The following is an 18,940-nucleotide window of genomic DNA, read 5'->3' on the forward strand; positions in this document are numbered from 1 at the left end:
ATCTCGCTGAAGATCTAGCTATGACTGGATAAGTAAGAGTGAATACAAGCAATCACTAGTTTTGGGAAATTATTGTCGTACTAAATAGTGACTGGATGTTGTTCTACCTTTATTCATACCGATTTACAACTAGATACATAATTGGCCAAATGTAAACCACAAGAGCTCTGGAAGCTGCAAACACGGTAAGGAGTAGTGTAATCTGTTTGAAAGCACCCTTTGTATCTCTAAAAATGGGGGAATGGAAACGTGTTGCACAGCTGGAAGATTAGACAATGTATATCATGCATATTTGGATCAAGTTTAAAATGAAGATCGTGAAAGTAACATGCACACAAACGACAAATAGGGGAGCCAGCAAGTTTTCATTCAGCATTTATTGCAATTAGCGGATCCACATACAGACTAAAGCACAATTTCCTATTCATCCAATAACATCACTAAACCCTTCAAGGGATCTTCAAAACGATTGCAGCTGTGTTAAGGTTATCCAGGGTTATCGGATTCTAACCATAACTATCCTTCATTGACTGATATGGTTTCATATATTACTGAAATATCTCAACAATTATTCGTCGACATAGAGGGTGACAGTGACATGTGATAAACAGGAGATTCACTGACTCAGATACTCAAACAGTTATGAACATCACAACAGTAACACATCTATGGGAAACAGATATTCACCCACACTGGGTTATGTACATGATTTAACACTGTCAGATAGGACAAGTGAAACATTAACTGAAGTAGGTTTACCATAAGATTTATTTATGCTTCTGCGTAAATCCCTTTGGAGGGACGGGTGTCCCACTAAACAGGTGTACGTGGTGCCGCTGTTCCACTCCACTGCAGTGAGTTTCAATCTGCTGGCAATGGAGCTGGAACCATTTCTCTTCTCGATCTCTGCTTGGCTAGGAGAACCTGAATCCAAAAGGGTGTCATTGGCCATCCAAGCGATGTAAATCTCAGCAGGATAAAAACCAGTGACTAGACACACCAGAGTAGCCGTCTGCTCAGTGCCTATCTCTTCCGCTGATGGAAGTAGAACGTAGACTTTAGGAGGATGCATTTCACCAACTGTAAAGAGAGAAATATTGGTTAAACTGAGTCTGTTTCTTCTTCAGTCTTCACTTCATGTTCCCCTTTTCTGGAAATAATGTGCATTCGGGCATTTGGAATAGTTTCTGAACTGTGAGAGTTTACATATTTCTCTACTTGTTCATGGGTGCCTTTAATTTTCTTTATTTTGGTGGTTTTTCAATGTGGTCTGACGTTAGATTGCAAAGAGTTGGAGACAATCAAAAAGCACTGACGCTGTTAGGATGCAACAGTGTCAAACCGCTTCTATTTTTTCATACTATTTTTTACCCGTCTGGTGACTTCCCAGGTCCCAGATGACATAGGAACATTTAGTGAAGAAACTGGGTATTTGTTAACATCATTTATCATCTGACCGAGTATTATCTGTGCTTACCCTTTACTTTCCTGGTGGAAGTTTTCACTGGTGTTGGTAATTCGCTGTCCTCTATGAAGCAGACGTATTCCACCCCACTGTCCCACTCTGCCGCAGTGACTTTTAGTTTACTAACGATGGCGAATTTGCTTCCATTCCACTCGGGACTCTGAGTCTCGACTCCTTCCGTTCTCCCACTCCCATCCACTTGCCAGGACACGATGACGCTTTCTAAGTCGCTGTAAAGGATTTCACAAACAATGGTCGCCGTTCGTTGAGTCCAAATCTCTTCAAAGAGGGGGTTCAATATATTGACAGAAATGTCTGCCTCATGACAATCATCTGGAGAGAAGAGGGAATGGTTATTTCAAGCTGTCATGTTGAATTCACAGGTGACAACAACAACAACATAGTCCAAGAGATATAAAATAATTCTACTTACTGGAGTAGGTTAGGACTTTTCTCAGATTGTTTCTGTTTAGCTAATAAGATGCAGCGCCTTTCTGGTCTTGTTGCTTTCATCTCCTGGCTTTTCTGGATGATGTCCGCAAAAATATTTCCGATTATTAATTCCACAAATCGGGAATTCCTCTGACTGGGATTTAATTGGGACTAATTGTCCCTGCTCTCATGCTGCAAAGGTTCACACATCAGACTGACTGACTGATGCTAGAGGTCAATTGCAGCCCTGTGTCCTGAATGTGGTGGGTTCAACATACCTCCTATAAAGTGACTAAAATTCTCCTCTTTTTCAGTCCAAGCATTTGGGTTGAAATGAACTTGTCTCTGCCTGAGCAATGAATGGAAGCGTGGCCTCAAAACCAACAAGCAGATGTTCTACATCATTTGACACCGATTTCGCTCGTCACTTAAAAGCTACAATGTATTTAGGAAAACGTGAAAACCACCACTCTGGTCTAGGAAGGAGCATTGCTGGAAGGCTGAGATTAAAGACACCATTGTTTAAGTGTGTAACGTGAGGAAGTCTATAATTTTACGATGATATACCTGGCCCAGAGGTACACAATATTGACATCAGTGACAGTGGAAAGGTTTTCTCTAGTATCCAGACGTTTACAAAATTGAGATAAATGCTAAAGATATTGGAAAACATACCTTCAGTTTTTAAAGTAAAATAGTCACTCTGACCATAAGAATCATTACTTTCTTTATACATGGCATGAAATCTAAATGAATAAGCATTCTCCTTTGTTTTCACTAAAAGTTAAATTTGTTTCTCTGAACATTATCGAAACCACCGTCATTATATTCAGCGAGGATGTCATCTCTGAAATTCTCAAGATCTCTACAAGGGACCAAAGTTACATATTTATTGCGCATGTCCAACATTGTTACTTTTTTTTTCTAATCTACACTAAAATTGGTGAATTTCTCTCAATGATGTTTCAGAAGGGAGTGCTGTGCAAACTGTTTCTGGATTCTCATCATTCCCATTGGCTCTCCTTCCAGATTGGCAGATGTAAACATGTATTTGTCTACTCACTGGGATCCCTGATTTCATCCCATTAAATTAACATCCCTTCATAAAATGAGTGAAGAATATTTCATGGTGTATGTTACAAGAACCCTCTTATCTGAAGGGATTTGATCTTACTTTCATTTCCAAAAGTTGCTATTTTTGGCAGAAAAAGGAAAAAGGAAGGCACAAAAAAGTGAGAATGTCAGATGACTGATTGTAATAAAATGAATCATCTCCATTGGTTTGAACAGCAAACTGAGTTTCAACCCTGAGATATGTTGAGGCAACGACAAGCAGAAATGTCATGTGTAGGACTTGGGCTGATTTCAACACTCAAATCTTCACCTCAGCATTCTAAAACAAAGACAGCGTGCACATTTAGATTCACTTCCTATCAATTTCTGTGAAGAGGCACGAGGCGTTTAAAAGTGCTATATAAATGCCTGCTGTCATTGTTACTCCAGTACAGGCTCCACTGAATCGGTTGCCTTGAGTACCTCTCACGATTGGACACTCTGAGTAGATCAGCAGAAAATGTGAATGCCAACAGCCTATCCTACAGCAACAACATCAGAGCCCCGTCCGGTCCTTCCCTCAGCAGAGGTGCAAACACATCGAACTCCACCTGACCTCCTCAGATCGGAGGGCCATTAATGTTTGGGATGATAAAATCAGAAATCCAATTTCTAAATTTGTGGATTACACCAAATTCAGGCGAATAGCCAATGTTGAGGAGGACTGCAACAAATTGCAAGAAGATATGAAGATACTTGCAGTATGGAGAAATAATTGGCAAATGAATTTGACATAAATAAATGCAGAGTATTGCATTTCACCAAGAAAGTAAAAGAGGTGGCATATTACTTAGAAAATAAGAATATAAATGTGGAAGAGGAGCAAATGGATCTGGGATTACAGATCCATAAATCATTACAACTAGAAACGCAGATTAACAAGGTCATAAAAAAAACTAGAATTGAAAGGTAAAGAAGTTACACTAAAACTGCATCGAACCTTGATTTGACTACACCTGGATTACTGCGCACAGTGTGCTTGTCATATATTGAAAAAATGATGCAGAGGCATTAGAGAGGGCGCAAACATTATTTACAAGGATGACAACATCAATACGGGGGTATACATTTCAGGAGAGATTGAACAGGCTAGGTGTCTTTTCTGCTGAAATGAGAAGGCTGAGGGGTTCTCTAATATTGTTTTATTTTTCATTATGAAAGGTTTGGTCGAGTAGGCCCAGTGAAGTTTTCCACTTGGGAAAGAGCAAAGCTAGTGGCCATTAACATAAGGTAGTCACCAAGCAATTCAATAGGGCATTCAGAACAAGCTTCTTTATCTAGAGAAAGGTGAAAATAGGGAACTCCCGACCACAAGGAGTGGTTGAAGCGAACAGTATAATTGTATTTAACTGGACTCTAGCCAAGCATATGAAGGAGATAGCAATGGAGCGTTATGTTCAAAGAGTTAAATGGGGAAATACCGAAGGAAGACTTGAGTGAAGCATAAACGCTTGCCTGGACTTATTGGGCCGAATGGACTGTTTCTGTGCTGTATATTCTATATAACCCTATTTAAGAGGAAACAATGGGGTTAGCCTCAGGAACCCGGATGTATCTAGGCCATTGCATCTGCCAAAAAGCCAGCAGTTGAGATTCGTCAACTCAGCGAGGTCTGGTGGCAGGACATAGGGCGTTTTTGGTCTGCAAAGCTGACTACTACAGTGTCGGGGTCCTCACCAATGCTAGAAGCTTGTTTGTTAGTGTTTATGACTGCGTCTGAAACACAGCAAATATCAGCAGGTTGTTGTACCGTGAGGACATTGCAGCCAAGTCCTCTCTTCTTCTTCCCAGAAATAGCACACACGCATTTACCATAGATCACGAGTGGAACCACGCACTATTGCTGTTTCGTGAATCTAGGGACACTAAGACCAATTTCAGGCCCCGAACATCATCAGGTGAAATCAACGAACTCAGCAAGAAACGGTATCCAACCCCAGATCCAGGGAAGTTTATTGCTTCTTCATCCTTCACACGGAGGTGGTGGGGCTATTATTGTGCAAATAATATTTCCAATCATTTATTCCACAGATCAGGAATTCCTCTGACTGGAATTTAATTGGGACAAATTGTTCCCGTTCTCATGCTGCAGACGTTCACGCATCAGACTGACTGGTGCTGGAGGTCAGTTGCAGCCCCGTAGCCAGAACGTAGTGGGTTCCAATACACCTCATTATTTGTAATTCGATTGGAATAAAAACAATCAGAAATGAAAACAGTTTAGTTTACACTCATCAAAACAAAAGGTCACAGCATTGGATTCTGTTCATGATGACGTTATTAGACTCCTCCTATGACCTCTAACCCTGGCGGTGCAGAAGATATGAGTAATTGAAATGCAAAAAGCTACTGACAAAATTGGCTGAGTCGCCTGATAACTGGTTGTTTTTGGCTTTTAACTGACTGCCGGCACTCAGTGTTGTGTCGGACTTAAATACAGCAGTACAGAACGAAGTAAACAGCACCCAAAGTCTTCTTCCCACATTATGGAACTCTATGCATTTTGAGCTACTGTTTATTGCTGTTTAAAGATAGCCAACAATCACCAGTGAACCGTACAGTGAAGTTGGAGAAATCCTTCTCCTACTTCATTCTTACCATTGGGTCCTCACATGTATATAGCGGCGCACACACTGAGTGCTGATCATTTTATTGTCTCCGTGTGGCCTGTGAGTTAAGGCTGCATTAATTGTTATCCACACATTTTGCTGTTCCTACAACTAGAGGAATCTGATCACCAGTGCCCCCGTTGTTTGATGTTGCCTTTAGATTAAGTACAAAGCACTGATTGTGTGAGTATATATTGTGTAACTGCCCTTACCTTCCGGGTTGCTGATGGCCCTCTTCACGGTAGAGTCTGAAGGTGGATGTGAGGCAGAACAGGTGTATGTTTCTCCCTTTTTCCATTCAGCTGCAGGTAAAATGAGAAGGCTGCTTGTGCTGAAGCTCTGGTCCTGTTCAAGAGCAGTGGGGAAACTGGTGACGTTCGAGTTTAAAGCAACTCCGTCCTTCTCCCAGGAAACGGTGATTTTATCAGGATAGAATCCTCTTATCAAGCATGTGAGAATGGCGGTGCTGGTATTTTGAATCTCCTCTGGTGATGGAGGCAGGAGGCGGACCTTTGGCTGTATTGGCTCGACTGTAACAGAATTTGAACCAGGGTTAGTCTTCCTTCCACTGTCATTTAAAAACAGGGTGATATATTTTTACCCACCTTTTGTCTTTCTTGTTTGTTTTGTTACCGGATTTGATGATTGGCCCCCATGTGCTGAGCATGAGTATTCAACCCCGCTATCCCACTCTTCCACGCTGCTTGTCAAGTGGCTGATTGTCAGGTACTGGTTTCCATCCTTTGTAGCTGCTTCGATTTGAACTCCTTCAATCCTCATCTTACCATCAACTGTCCAAGAGATCGCAATCTCAGTGGGAACTGTAGAGACCACTTCACACAACAGGGCGGCAGTCTTATTGATCCAGATATCTTCAATGGAGGGATCTCTGAGAAATACTGTGATTTCTGTCAGTGAGAAACGAGAGATTCAGAAACAGGACAATGCGTTAAGGTTGACAAATCCGTTTGTTTAGGAAGAATTTAATTTCAGTGACAATTGATAGCTGATGAGCATATTTTCACTGATTATTATTGAATTTAAAACATCATTCTGTTGTTTATGCACAGTTTGAGTTGAACCACTAATTTGAAAAAATAATTTATACTGAATGACAGGCAGAGAGACAAAAAGAGAGCTGGATACAAAGAGACAAACCGACAAAACAGAGAGCAACACAGAGATAATGAGCATCAGGAACAGGACAAGAGAGAGAGAAATCGATAGGGAGAGACAGGCAGGGACAGAGCAGCAGAGAGAGAGGTAACAGCAGAAAGAGTGGGATGGAGAGACCATCAGAGAAAGAGTGAGAGGCAGAGAAATAAAGAGAGAGGGGAGAGAAAGAGATAAAGGGAGTCCAACAGCCAGACACCAACAGAGATTTTTAAAAAAACATGCAGCGACATGGAAACGGAGTGTGAGAGAGAGACAGTGGGTTATAAAGTGGGAGGGTGACAGACACAGAGAGAAAACCTGAGGGAGATGGAGAGAGAAAGAAAGAGAGAAATAGACAAATGAATTGGGCCGATCGTGTTTGATGACTCCCTAGAATTGTTGTCCAAATAGTCGTATTTCCCTGGCTCTTACACATGTCGTTTTAAATAAAATATTTAAAAGAAAGAACCGTTTGTTGTTTTATTTCGGTTTTCTGATCATATCTGTCTCTTTAATTTAGGAGCAGTTCTCTCTCAATGTCTATCCCTCTCTCACTCACTGTTCTTACTTTCTCTGTCCCAATCTCACCTATTTCATTTTATTTACACAATTTTGTACCGAATGCAGCAGCAGATATAATAAATCCTCAGAAATGTAACGAGTAACTGAACCGTACTGTGAAATTTGATCCATTATTTTCTAAAGATACGCTTTTGATCTGTATTTCTGTCCTGTTTCACCTGGATTGATTTGGTGAATTAATTAAATGGGATGTGAGACGATCTTTATAAATTATTCCTAATATCGTAAAAGATTATGTTCGATGCGTTACATTGACCACAGCATCATATTCATGTCAAGACATCTTAGTGCCTTTTGCAATACTAGCCTGACAGTGAGCACCATCCAGTACTTCAGTCATTGCCGCTGAAATCGGGAATGATATAACACAGAAGGAGGCCATTCGGTCCATCGTGCCTGTGCTGGCTCTTTGAAAGAACAGCTTCAGGTAGCTCGGACGTTGCTGCTGAAACATTCCCAACAATTTTTACTATAGAATTCCAGTACACCATGAACTGGTACAGATGTCACTCACTGGACCAGTTCAGGAATGTTTAATCCTCATCGATAAATGGTCACAATAACATCCCAACTAATCCAATATTGATACAGAAAGTGGGAATACTTCACTCGTGCAAGCTTCTGAATTGGTTTCATTTCCTCACCTGATTTTGATCTAATGTCTTTCCGCTGTACACTGTTGGTTGCAGAATGGGATACTTGGCAGCTGTACACAGAACCGCTACTCCATTCCTGTAGGGGCACTTTAAGGATGCTTCTGGAGCTAAAATCTCCATTCGATGTTTTAGTTGGGGATGTGGTGGTAAAGCCAGACTGTATGGAGTTTCCATTCTTCTCCCAGCTGACTGTAATGCTTTCTGGTTTGTATTCACTGATGAGGCAAAACAGTTGTACCAACCCTTTTATTCTCAGTTCGTCAGTTGCAGAGTAGAGGAGATTGATCGTTGGTGGAGCAGGTCCTAGAATTACAAGGATATTTTACTCCCTTCTATAATTATGAGAAGACCATTTCCCTCATTTCCCGGCCGGCATTTATCCTTCAACCAACACCTAAAACTGATGATCTCATCATTATCACATTGCTATTTGTGGGATCTTGCTGTGCGCGTTTCATACATTCCAATAGTGACTACTCTTCAAAAAGCGTTTGGACGTACTGAGGGCGTGAAAGACCCGATTGAAATTCAAGTCTTCATTTGTTTATTGAAATCATGGTCTCTGGTTAATTGTCATTTGTTTTATTTTCCTTTGTATTGCTGTGAAATATTTTCAAAATTAGAGGCCAGCTATTGATTCTTAAGATAATATGATTGGCTGACAACCACTGCCTGAGCAAAGTTTAATACAAATAGATGGCATATAAGAAATTACTTTTTTTTTAAACGGCTTCTGAAATGTCACTGATCCATTTACATTCAAGATCACAATATATTGCTGTTCTATGAGTTGTGTTATATAGGGATTGCTTGTTTGTGAAGACATATTACGGGATAGGACAAGTCCAAGGCCCCAGTCTGATAAAGGAGGTTTCCAGGGGCAGTTGCTACTTATCCAATGCCTCTGTGTTTATCACATTGCAATTTTCTGTTGGTGTGGCTGTGGCTATTGAAATTGGTAAGAAATGTAGGGATATCACAGTGGGCGTGTTGGGAGAAAGAAGTTTAGATATTGAATGAACATTCATTTATTTTTATAAGTTGTTAATTTCTGAATAAAGAATGATCAATGCGCTGGGGCAAAATTATCCTCACCCTTGATGTGGGTGCAGTGATGGTCAGATATTAAATGTATATCCTTTATTATTTCCCCCATTCCTCCTCGTATTTCTTATCTACATGCAGCCCTTCAACGACACAATAGTTTTTACATGTCTACTAACAATACCCAGCTCCCCCTCACCACCACTTCTCTTGACTCCTTCACTGTCTCTAAATTGTCAGACTGTTAGTTCAACTTCCAATAGTGGATGAGCAGAAATTTACTCCAACTAAATATTGGGAAGACAAAAGCCATTGTCTTCAGTTCCTGCTGTAAAGTCCATTCCCTCGCTACTGACTTCATTTCTCTCTCTTGCAACTGTCTCCAGGTAAACCAAGCCGTTTGCCACTTTGATGTCATATTTGACTAGTAGATCAGCTTCTGACCACATATACGTACTCCCCATCACTAAAACCGCCTATTTCCACCTCCATAATGTGACATGACTTCGCCCCTGCCTCAGCTCTTCTGCTGCTGAAAACGTCCTTCTTGCCTATGTTACCTTATAGACTCGACCGTTGCAATGCACTCCTGCCCATACTCCCTAAAAGTAAGGTCATCCAAAACTCTGCTGACCGTTTCTTAATCACACCAAGTCCTGTTCACACACCATCATTGTGCTGGCTGACCTACATGGTGCCTCGATCAACCAACCCTTTGATTTGAAAATTCTCATCACTGCCTTCAAGTCCCTCATGGCCTCGCCCATCCTTACCTCTGTAATCTCCTCCAGTTCCACAACTCTCCGAGATATCCGCGTTCATCTAATTCTGGCCTCTTGAGCAGCGCCAATCTTAATTGTTCCACAGTTGGTGTCCATGCCTTCAGCTGCCTTTCTGAAATCCCTCCTAATTTTCTCTGCCTCTTTACCTCTCTTTATTTCTTTCAGGTACTCCTTAAAACCTTTCTCCTTGACAAAGCTTTTGGCCATGCACTGTAATATCACCTTATGTGGGTCGTTGTCAAATTTTGTTTTATAACGTTTTTGTGAGGTGCCTTGTACATTCTATTACATTAAAAAGCGCTATATAAATGCAAGTTGTTGTTGTTGTTGTTTGTTACCAATAATCTGTTTTGATTTGTGTGCTTATGGAGCAAATTGATTTCTTAACTTTACAGGGAATTGTTTTTGAAACAGAGCGGGTGGCACAGCGGCGCAATGGTTAGCATCGCAGCCTCACAGCTCCAGCGACCTGGGTTTAGTTCTGGGTACTGCCTGGGTGCAGTTTACAAGTTCTCCCTGTGACCGTGTGGGTTTCTGTTGGGTGTTCCGGTTTCCTCCAACAGCCAAAGACTGGGTTCCGAAGAAGGGTCACTGACCCGAAACGTTAACTCAGCTTCTTTCTCCACAGATGCTGCCAGACCTGCTGAGTATTTCCAGCATTTCTTGTTTTTATTTCAGATTTCCAGCATCCACAGTATTTTGCTCTCATAATTTGAATGTCTGTTATAATTTATTCTCATGAAAAGTTCCCAAATTTCACTTGCTCCCAAAGTGACTTCAGTCTTTTGCCGTCACTGTCTGAGGTGGAACCAGTCTGTTCTTAACCTGGATGTCAGATTTGACCCTAAGATAAACTTCTGACCCCATATCCTCGTCACTGCAAACGCCGTTTACGTCCACATCTGTAAGATTTCCTTCCTCCGCCCCTGCCTCCGCCTATCTGCAGCCTCGCCTATTCCAATCTCTCCAAGCCGGCCTCCCACCTTTCATCCTCCATAAAATTGAGCTGATCCAAAATTCTGTTGCCTGGATACAAACTTGCACCAAGTCCTGTTCATGCATCACTCCTGTGCTTAGTGACATACATTTGCTTCCAGTTGTACACCACCTCGAATTTAAAATTATCATCCTTGTGGTCAAATTCTCATGTCTGTCTCTGAAACCTTCTCCAACATTAAAACCCTCCGAGATCTCTGTCCTTCTCCAATCCTGGTCTCTTACCCATCTCTGATTTCCAACGTCCCACCATTGGCAGCCAGATAAGAAGCAACATTATAAAACTTAGAGCATCTGTAATCATAGAGTCACTAAATGCTACAACACAGAAGGAGGTCATTCCATGATAGTGCCTGTGCCTGGCTCTTTGAAGGAACGATCCAATTCGTCCTAGTCCCTGCTTTTCCTCCACAGCTCTGCAATTTTCTCCCTTTACGTTTTTATCCAACTTACCTTTGGAAGTTACAATTGAATCAGCTTCCACTAGGCTTTCAGGCAGTGCATTTCACATCGTAACAACTCAATACATAAAAAGCTCTCTATCTCTCCTCCAGTTCCTTTTCTTCACTCTGTGTCCACGTGTTCCTGACGTCTCTGACACTGAAAACAGTTTGTCCTGAACTATTCTATCAAAACATTTCGGGATTTTAGCAGCTCCATTACATCTTACCTTAACATGCCCTGCTCCGAGAGGAACAATCCCAGTTTCAATAAAGCTTCCTCACAACTAACATCACTGGTTCCATTGTTGTAAATTTCCTCTGCACCCTTCCTAAGGGTTTAATTTCCTTCCTTAAATGTGGTTCATAAAATGGTCACATAATTCCAGGTGGGGCTTAACCATTGACTTTTAAGATCCAGCATATCTTCCATGCATTTGTAATCTCTGTCTCTGATGATAAATGCCACCTTCAAATATTTGTGTACATGCAGACCCAGGTCTCTCCGTTCCTGCACCCCCTAAAAATTGCATCATTTAGTTTATATTGTCTCTCCTCATTCTTTCTACCAAAATGCAGCACTTAACACGTCTCTTCATTCAATTGTACCTGCCATGTGTCTGCCTTTTTGATCAATCAGTCTATATTTTCGTCGCTGTTTTCTACAATAGCAAGTTTCATGTCATCTCCAAACTTTGAAATTAGCCCTGTATCCTCTAGTCCAGGTCATTAATTTATATCCAAAAGAGCAGTAGTATTAATAATGCTGGGTGGCACCACTGTATGCGAGTTCCCAGTTCGAAAGATAATTGTATACCACTACTCCCCGCTTTGTGTTTCTTGGCTAATCTCGTAACAACGCAGTCGCTGCCCCCAAAATCACATGGACTAAACATTTGCTAACAAGTCTATTATGTAGTACTTTATCAAAACAACTTTTGAATTTCAATTTACATCAACATCATTCACACTACCCTCATCAACATTTTCCAATACACCATCAATGAACTGAACCAAATTAGTTAAGCACGATTTTTCTTTAACAAATCTGAGATGCTGTCAATTATTAACGCTTATTTTCCCAAGTGTCAATCTATTTTGCCTCACATTATTGCCTCTAAAAATTTCTCAATCACCTACATGAGGCTGACTGGCTGCAGTCGTCGGGTTTATAACTCTTCACATTTTGGACAAAGGTCTAACATTTTATGTTCTCCAGTCCTATGGGACCATTCCAATATCTGAGGAGGAATGGAATATTGCGGCCAGAACCTCAGCTATGCCCATCCTTACTTCCCTGAACAAGTTAGGATGCATTCTATCCGTCCAGGTGACTTTTTACTTGAATCTTTGCCAACCTTTTAATTATCACATCTTTATCTATCTTAACCTATTTTCCCTACTACCTCCTCATTTGCTGTGACATTGGCAGCATCCTCAGTTTTAGTAAAGATAAATGGCAACTATTTATTTAGTACCTCAGCCAAGCCCTCGAACTCCACAAAAATATATGTTTTGGTCCCTAATCAGTTCCACCCTTCATTTGATAATCATTTTACTATTCATAAGTTTATAAAAAGACTTTTGAGTTCCCTTTTATTTTAGCTGTTAATCTTATACTCTTTCTTTTCACCTCCATTCCCTTTTTCAGTTCCCCCTGCACTTCCTATACTCAGCTTGCTTCTCTACTGAATTATCATAAGCTTCCGGTTTTGTATCATTTCAACACTGTAGCTTTACTGTTTCATGGAGCTCTATCTTTGGATGCTCTTCCCTTGCCTCTCATGGAAATGCACCAACCCTATTGCCGAAACATCTCATCTTTGAAGACTTCCTGTTATGCTTACTGTTTTACCTACCAATTTTTGATTACAATCCAATATCTACTTCTGTTCAAACTAATCTCCAATACTAATTATTATATTTTCGGAATCCTCACATCTAACGTTCAGTCATTGCAAGCTTGCAGGTTATCGACAAAGACAATGATGCAAGGTATACATAGTACAACAGGATGGTTCAGAACGAACCAATATGGAGAAACGTGACCGAGAAGAGCGGCCATTTATGAATTGTTAATTCATTCATCAGCAGTAAATCAGAATCTTCTGTCAAATGAGGAAAACATTATAAAATTACAAAGTGTTCATTTGATGTCACTTCTGACCGTTTCAGTGAATATACTAGGAATAATGTAAAAGTAAGGTTGGAACTGAGAATCTCTTTATTACGCTAGTTTGGGATTGTTTCTTCTCAATATAAATGTGACACACTATTAAAGAAACTGTTCAGGTTAGATTCAGCTCTGTTAATTGGCCCTGTCGTTAACTCTGTTCCCTAACCACTGGTTCTATCGGCCTACCTGACCACTGTCTTCGGCACAAGCAGACTGTTCACAGTCTCTACATCCTCTTCATACCAGAGCCTCATATCCTTTCACCCCATATTCTCTCAACACAATGAACGCCCACTTCAGTCTCTAACATCACCTGCCCGCAATACTACCTCAGACAATTTGCAACTGATCCCTTCCTGCATGCCTTTATCAGCTTTATTTCCTGCAATGCAGAAACATCAGTTTACCCAACAGTCGCCAGCTGCACCAAGTTCCAATCAACCATCAGTCCTGTCCTCGCTGATATTTATTACTTCCCTATGTTTCCAATTTAAAAGTCTTCTACTTGTCTTCATCTCGCTTTTTCCTACTTCTAGATCCTCCCTCAGTACTGAACCCTGTGTCTCTAATTAAATTAAAGGCACGACATAAATTCAAGTAGTTATTGCTGATTTGAGGGATCGGTTTATAATTTGACTATTGCTGAATAAATATTGTTATAGTTGAGAATTCTAACAATGTGGGTTTCAAGAAATTGTGAATAAACCTTATTGAGGAACTATAGGAAGTGTTGAAGTGAAAATAAATTGTGAAACTTTCCTCAGAACTGGATCAATGGGAAAAGATGGATTCTGCTTCAGTCTGTTACAGGTGGCCAAGAAATTAAGTATGGGGCATGATTTACGATTCTACACTTCTAGCACAGATCTGGAATTTGCACAATCCCAACCCCATAAGTTTCAATGGACTGAAAAGCGGGTACTGGGAGTGCGACATTCCCATTCATTTGAATGAAGAAAAGTGAGACACAGAGCAAACTGGTCTGTGGGACAGTGGAAGGCTGGGACTAGTTCAGTAAAATCATGTGGCAGAATTCGAGGATTTGGCAATCGCTAAAACAAATAGGTTCAAAACATTCCGAAGCACCCAATGGAATTTACAATATGTGCTGTGAGCCAGAGATATTTTGCGCTCTGCTGTGTTAGGGTGAAATATACAAACAAGCAGATATAATTTAAATATTCAAGGCACACAACATAGGCAGAGTTGGGCGGGGCTCGTTCAGGAGTCTAGAAAATATTGGTAGCGAAAAATAATATCACAGAAAAATAGATAAATCTCCAATCATATGTGATTTTCTTTTACAAAAGACTGGTTGAAAAATATATACATCTTTTTAAAACAATCAAAGAGGAAGTAATGAAATGACAAAGTGGAAATAAACAAATTAATTAGCTGGAAAACGACCAACACCAACAATGCAAGTAGTAAATTCTTAATCATTGGGCAAGTTGGAAGATCACATAAAATGATTTGCCTATGATAGTGTGAATGTGAATACCATTGACAGATATTAATACCATTGCTTTACTCGTTGTATTCAGGCAGAGGAGGCAAAGAATGAAATTAGTTCGAAATATCACCGTTGCTCATCTCAGGGAACCGCATTTAACGCTTGATTTTCCTAAGTTCAATATTCTGCAACCACTTTTAAATAAACAAATTAACCTTTGAATTAATGTAGCGGACAGAATAAAGTGGTTGGTCCTGGAATATCACATCGGAAAGCTGACAGTTTTTTGCTTTTTATTTAAGCTGGGAGGTATCGGTTGTTTTGGGAGGTAATTCCATTGAGGAACAACATGTATCGAGGTGTGAAATGGAACCAATCGGCTTTTCTCACCATCCACTCGCCTGCCTTCTTCGAGAGTTTTTCCTTTTGATAAGTGACATGTTCTATCTCTGCGATAAAAGCTGTACCTTAGCAATGTTTCTAGTCTAATCTGTATCACACTGTTCACCTTCAAATACAATGGGCCAGAAATTCTTCTCAGGCGATGGCGCAGAACAGGCTTTATCGGATCAGGCGCCTGTTAAAGGCAGCGCCTGATATTCAGTTCCATTGTTGACAACGGAATTTAATATCAAGCGCTGCATAGAACGGGCGGCCGATCCGATCCGATCCCACCCGTTTTACATCACCGCCCAAGATGAATATCGAGCACTCAGATTCCAAATAAATAGACTGCTTCCTCAAATTTAAAATAAGTTAGTAATTCAAGACGTCACTATTCTCCTTAAAGCAGTAAATAAAGAGACCACTTATTTCATTTCCAAACACAGACTTTAAAAGAGAACCTACTTTTTACACTGTAACCTACTGTAGTTTCAAAGTTCTCTGCTGTTCAGCGCAGTCTTATACACAGAGCCCTCCTATTAGCTGAAACATGGGTGTCCAGGGAAGTGGTTTCCATATACCCAGGATTCCAACAGAAGAACAGTCTAGGGGGTGAAATTGGTCTACATCAGTAGCACAACAGCGGCTCATCGTGAATCGGCAGTTGGTTTTTCACCAGGTCTCATGGACTTTCCACTGTGGTTCACAGTTCAAGCTCTTTCAGAAGCTCGATAGTTTCATTGATACTTTGACTTAGTTTGAAATTAAAACCTTGGCAACGTTTTCCAAGTCAATGAGTGAAAATAGCTGCCACCTTGTTTAACAGGCTGTCCATTCACTATGCCCCGTTTTGCGCTACAGGATGAGACCAATTTCGTCCCGACAATGGGTCAGTTTCTAGGTCGCTGACATGTGCGCCTTTAATCCAGAGTCACAAATGTCAGAATTTGTACTTGCAGGTTGTGTGCCGATATTAACTGAACAGATACTCTTTTATACAAAAAGGTTTTTAGAAGTGGCACAGAATTCGTAAACAGCAGTTTATACAATTTCATCCACTCCTTGCTTGGAGAAATTTTCTCTCGCCCCAGAATTGCATTAATTTATGAATCTGAAATAGTTTACATTAAGGATATACAGGGACAGCTCTGTAAGGAAGTAACTTCAGAAGACTCGGTCAGTTTTATCTGTTGAAACTAACATCATCTATTCAGATCAGCATCTAAAGTCATACATGAGAGGTAAATTACAGAATTAAATCCATGTTCAATTTATTCTTGGGTAAAATCGCTTTTGAAAAATATATTCTAAGTTTAAGCCAAATAAACTGATAGCTAACCTAACCGAGTCAGTTGAAAAACTGCAGCTATTGCGTTTGTTGTTCAGGCAATTTTGAACGAGAGCACTGATTTTTCTTACCCTCTATCGAAAAGATTTTAGTGATAAAGTAGCAAGAGAGGTGACTTACCAGAGTTCACAGTCAGCACGGTGCCAGCTCCGTCGTAGTAGTAACTGGAGCTACACAGTCAGTCAGCTCCCAGTCAGCCCAGTTCAAAAAGGGTCAATGAAACAATGGTCCGTTAATAAATATAACAAAGTAACACTGATCAAAAGGATCATTCGAATATATTAGTGATTAATAAATCTTCATTTTCCTGTCAGTTGCTATCCATCCAGCTATTTTCTATGTACAATGTGAACTCCTGTAGCTCTGAAAAAAACATTCCGCTGATTTAACATCGGAGAATGGGGATAGATTTCAAACAAAGGTCGACCTAAAATTGATTTCAAACTCTGTGTAGTAACAACGATGAGGAAGAAATCGCATTATGCAGCCGCATTCACTAATAGTTAAATAAATAACTGTTTGAGAGGTTTGTGCTGTTGCCTGAATCACTGTGTCATCGCAGCTGCACATCATTTCACACCAGCACAAGAAATCCAATGTTGCAAACATCACAGAAAAATCCTTCAGATATTCCAAGATATTGATTGAAAGATGCAGTAAATATGATTCAAATCATTGCCTCTATATTGGAATCCCATTAGACGTTTATAATTCTCAGCCACTCATACAAATCCTGGAGAAACATCAATGCTCTATTATGAATATGATGATAACAATTATAAAATAATCACCTCAATGAATAAAGAAAAGGCTTTAATATACAAGCCAGTGTCTGACAGAGACAAGGAATATTTAACCATGAGGTTTCTTGGCCATTCAGAGGTTAATTTGCATTTTCTTCTTAATAAGAAGAGTGGGGAAAGTTTATGTATTGTGGGAATTCAAGATTCATTACTGTGGTGCATACGCAGTTACACAGTCACAGCGTTCAGTACAAAAAGGTCTCATGTACATCAATACAAGTGACTCAGGTCGAGACGCATGCTGCAATCCGGATTCCCGAAATAATACATTTTGCCAAGGTTTTCTGAGAATGAAGAGTGTTATCCCTCCAAAATACTTAGTATCTACTCTTCATACTTCAGCATCAGAGAAATATTGCCCTTGTTCCAATGAAAATAGTGTTTTCATAGTTTGTGAATGACAGGAACCAGCTCTTCGATTGCTGTGGCTACTGAAGTATCGACACAGTGGTACAGCCCAGTACAAAAACAGGTTTACTTGCATAAATGTAAGTTCAACAGCGACTCTGCATATCCAACTGTCCCGTTTGGGGGTCTTTGCTGCGCGGTCTGTCACCAGCTATTTGCAAATCATCTCCAGTCTCAGAATCAATGCTGCAAATTAAGTTTCAGTGAAAAGAGCGAAACAATTCGTATTTTCTTCCCTTGGAGATTGGAAAATGTTTTTGTATTGGTGAACGCTCAGACACATTACTGTGCCTTGCGCTTTGCAGTAATAGGTGACACTGTCTTCAACTGTCAGGTCCTTGATTTGCAGAGAAAATGACTTTGCTCCCTTGTTGACTGATTCAACATATCGTCCGCCAATCGTTATGCGTTCCCAATCTGTTGAACCCGGATTATTCCGGAACCAAGATGTGCCGTACAAACCACAGCTAGAATCAGTGAAGACGCAGTTAATGGTCAGGGATTCGCCTGTCTCTCTCGTTGCCGTTCTTGGTGTTTGGTTCACTCTTGCAGTGAAGGCATCTGAATGGAGAAAAATATATTTAGTACATCGCTTGTCTGAAACAATACAAGAGTTTAAAGGTAAGACAATTTCCACAATGTCACACAGCCACGCAGTTTTATGCAATTAACATGTAATCTCTTTAATAAACAGCACTTACTTGGTAACCAGGTTAAAAGGACCGAAACCCAAACAATATTCATGGTTTGTTCACCAGCAGGGAACAATTTAAACAAAGTGAGCTCCAGACCTCAGCACTGACTGTTCTGTGTAACGGTGTGTGTCTGAACACCGACCTTATAAACCTGGGGAGACTAGGCTGATTTGCATAGGGCGGCTTGAGAGACCATGAGCAGTGAGTATAACTCACCATGGGCTGTTGCATTTTGTTTCCCACATCCGTAGTCACACTGGAAAATCTGCATCCAATTAACATGAACAGTTCAGTAGATTTATATAGAACAGACTTCACGTTAGCTGTGTTGGGTTTGTTTGCATTCAAGCTGATCGCATTTCCATCCTTACTCAGTTTAAAGAAATGGTGATATGTTAA

General features: G+C 40.4%; 1 gene segment (V, D, J or C); it reads right to left on the minus strand.

Annotated features, from left to right (window-relative positions):
* Nucleotides 1–362: 362 nt before the first annotated feature.
* On the minus strand, nucleotides 363–18,674 carry LOC137349341 (Ig heavy chain C region-like). The segment is given in 9 exon segments: nucleotides 363–1,080; nucleotides 1,478–1,798; nucleotides 5,832–6,149; nucleotides 6,225–6,527; nucleotides 8,001–8,315; nucleotides 16,756–16,805; nucleotides 17,938–17,944; nucleotides 18,120–18,407; nucleotides 18,548–18,674. Coding segments are annotated over 9 exon segments (2,028 nt in total).
* Between the last annotated feature and the right edge of the window lie 266 nt (nucleotides 18,675–18,940).

Source organism: Heterodontus francisci, chromosome 34 (genome assembly GCF_036365525.1).
Source record: "Heterodontus francisci isolate sHetFra1 chromosome 34, sHetFra1.hap1, whole genome shotgun sequence".
NCBI lineage: Eukaryota > Metazoa > Chordata > Chondrichthyes > Heterodontiformes > Heterodontidae > Heterodontus > Heterodontus francisci.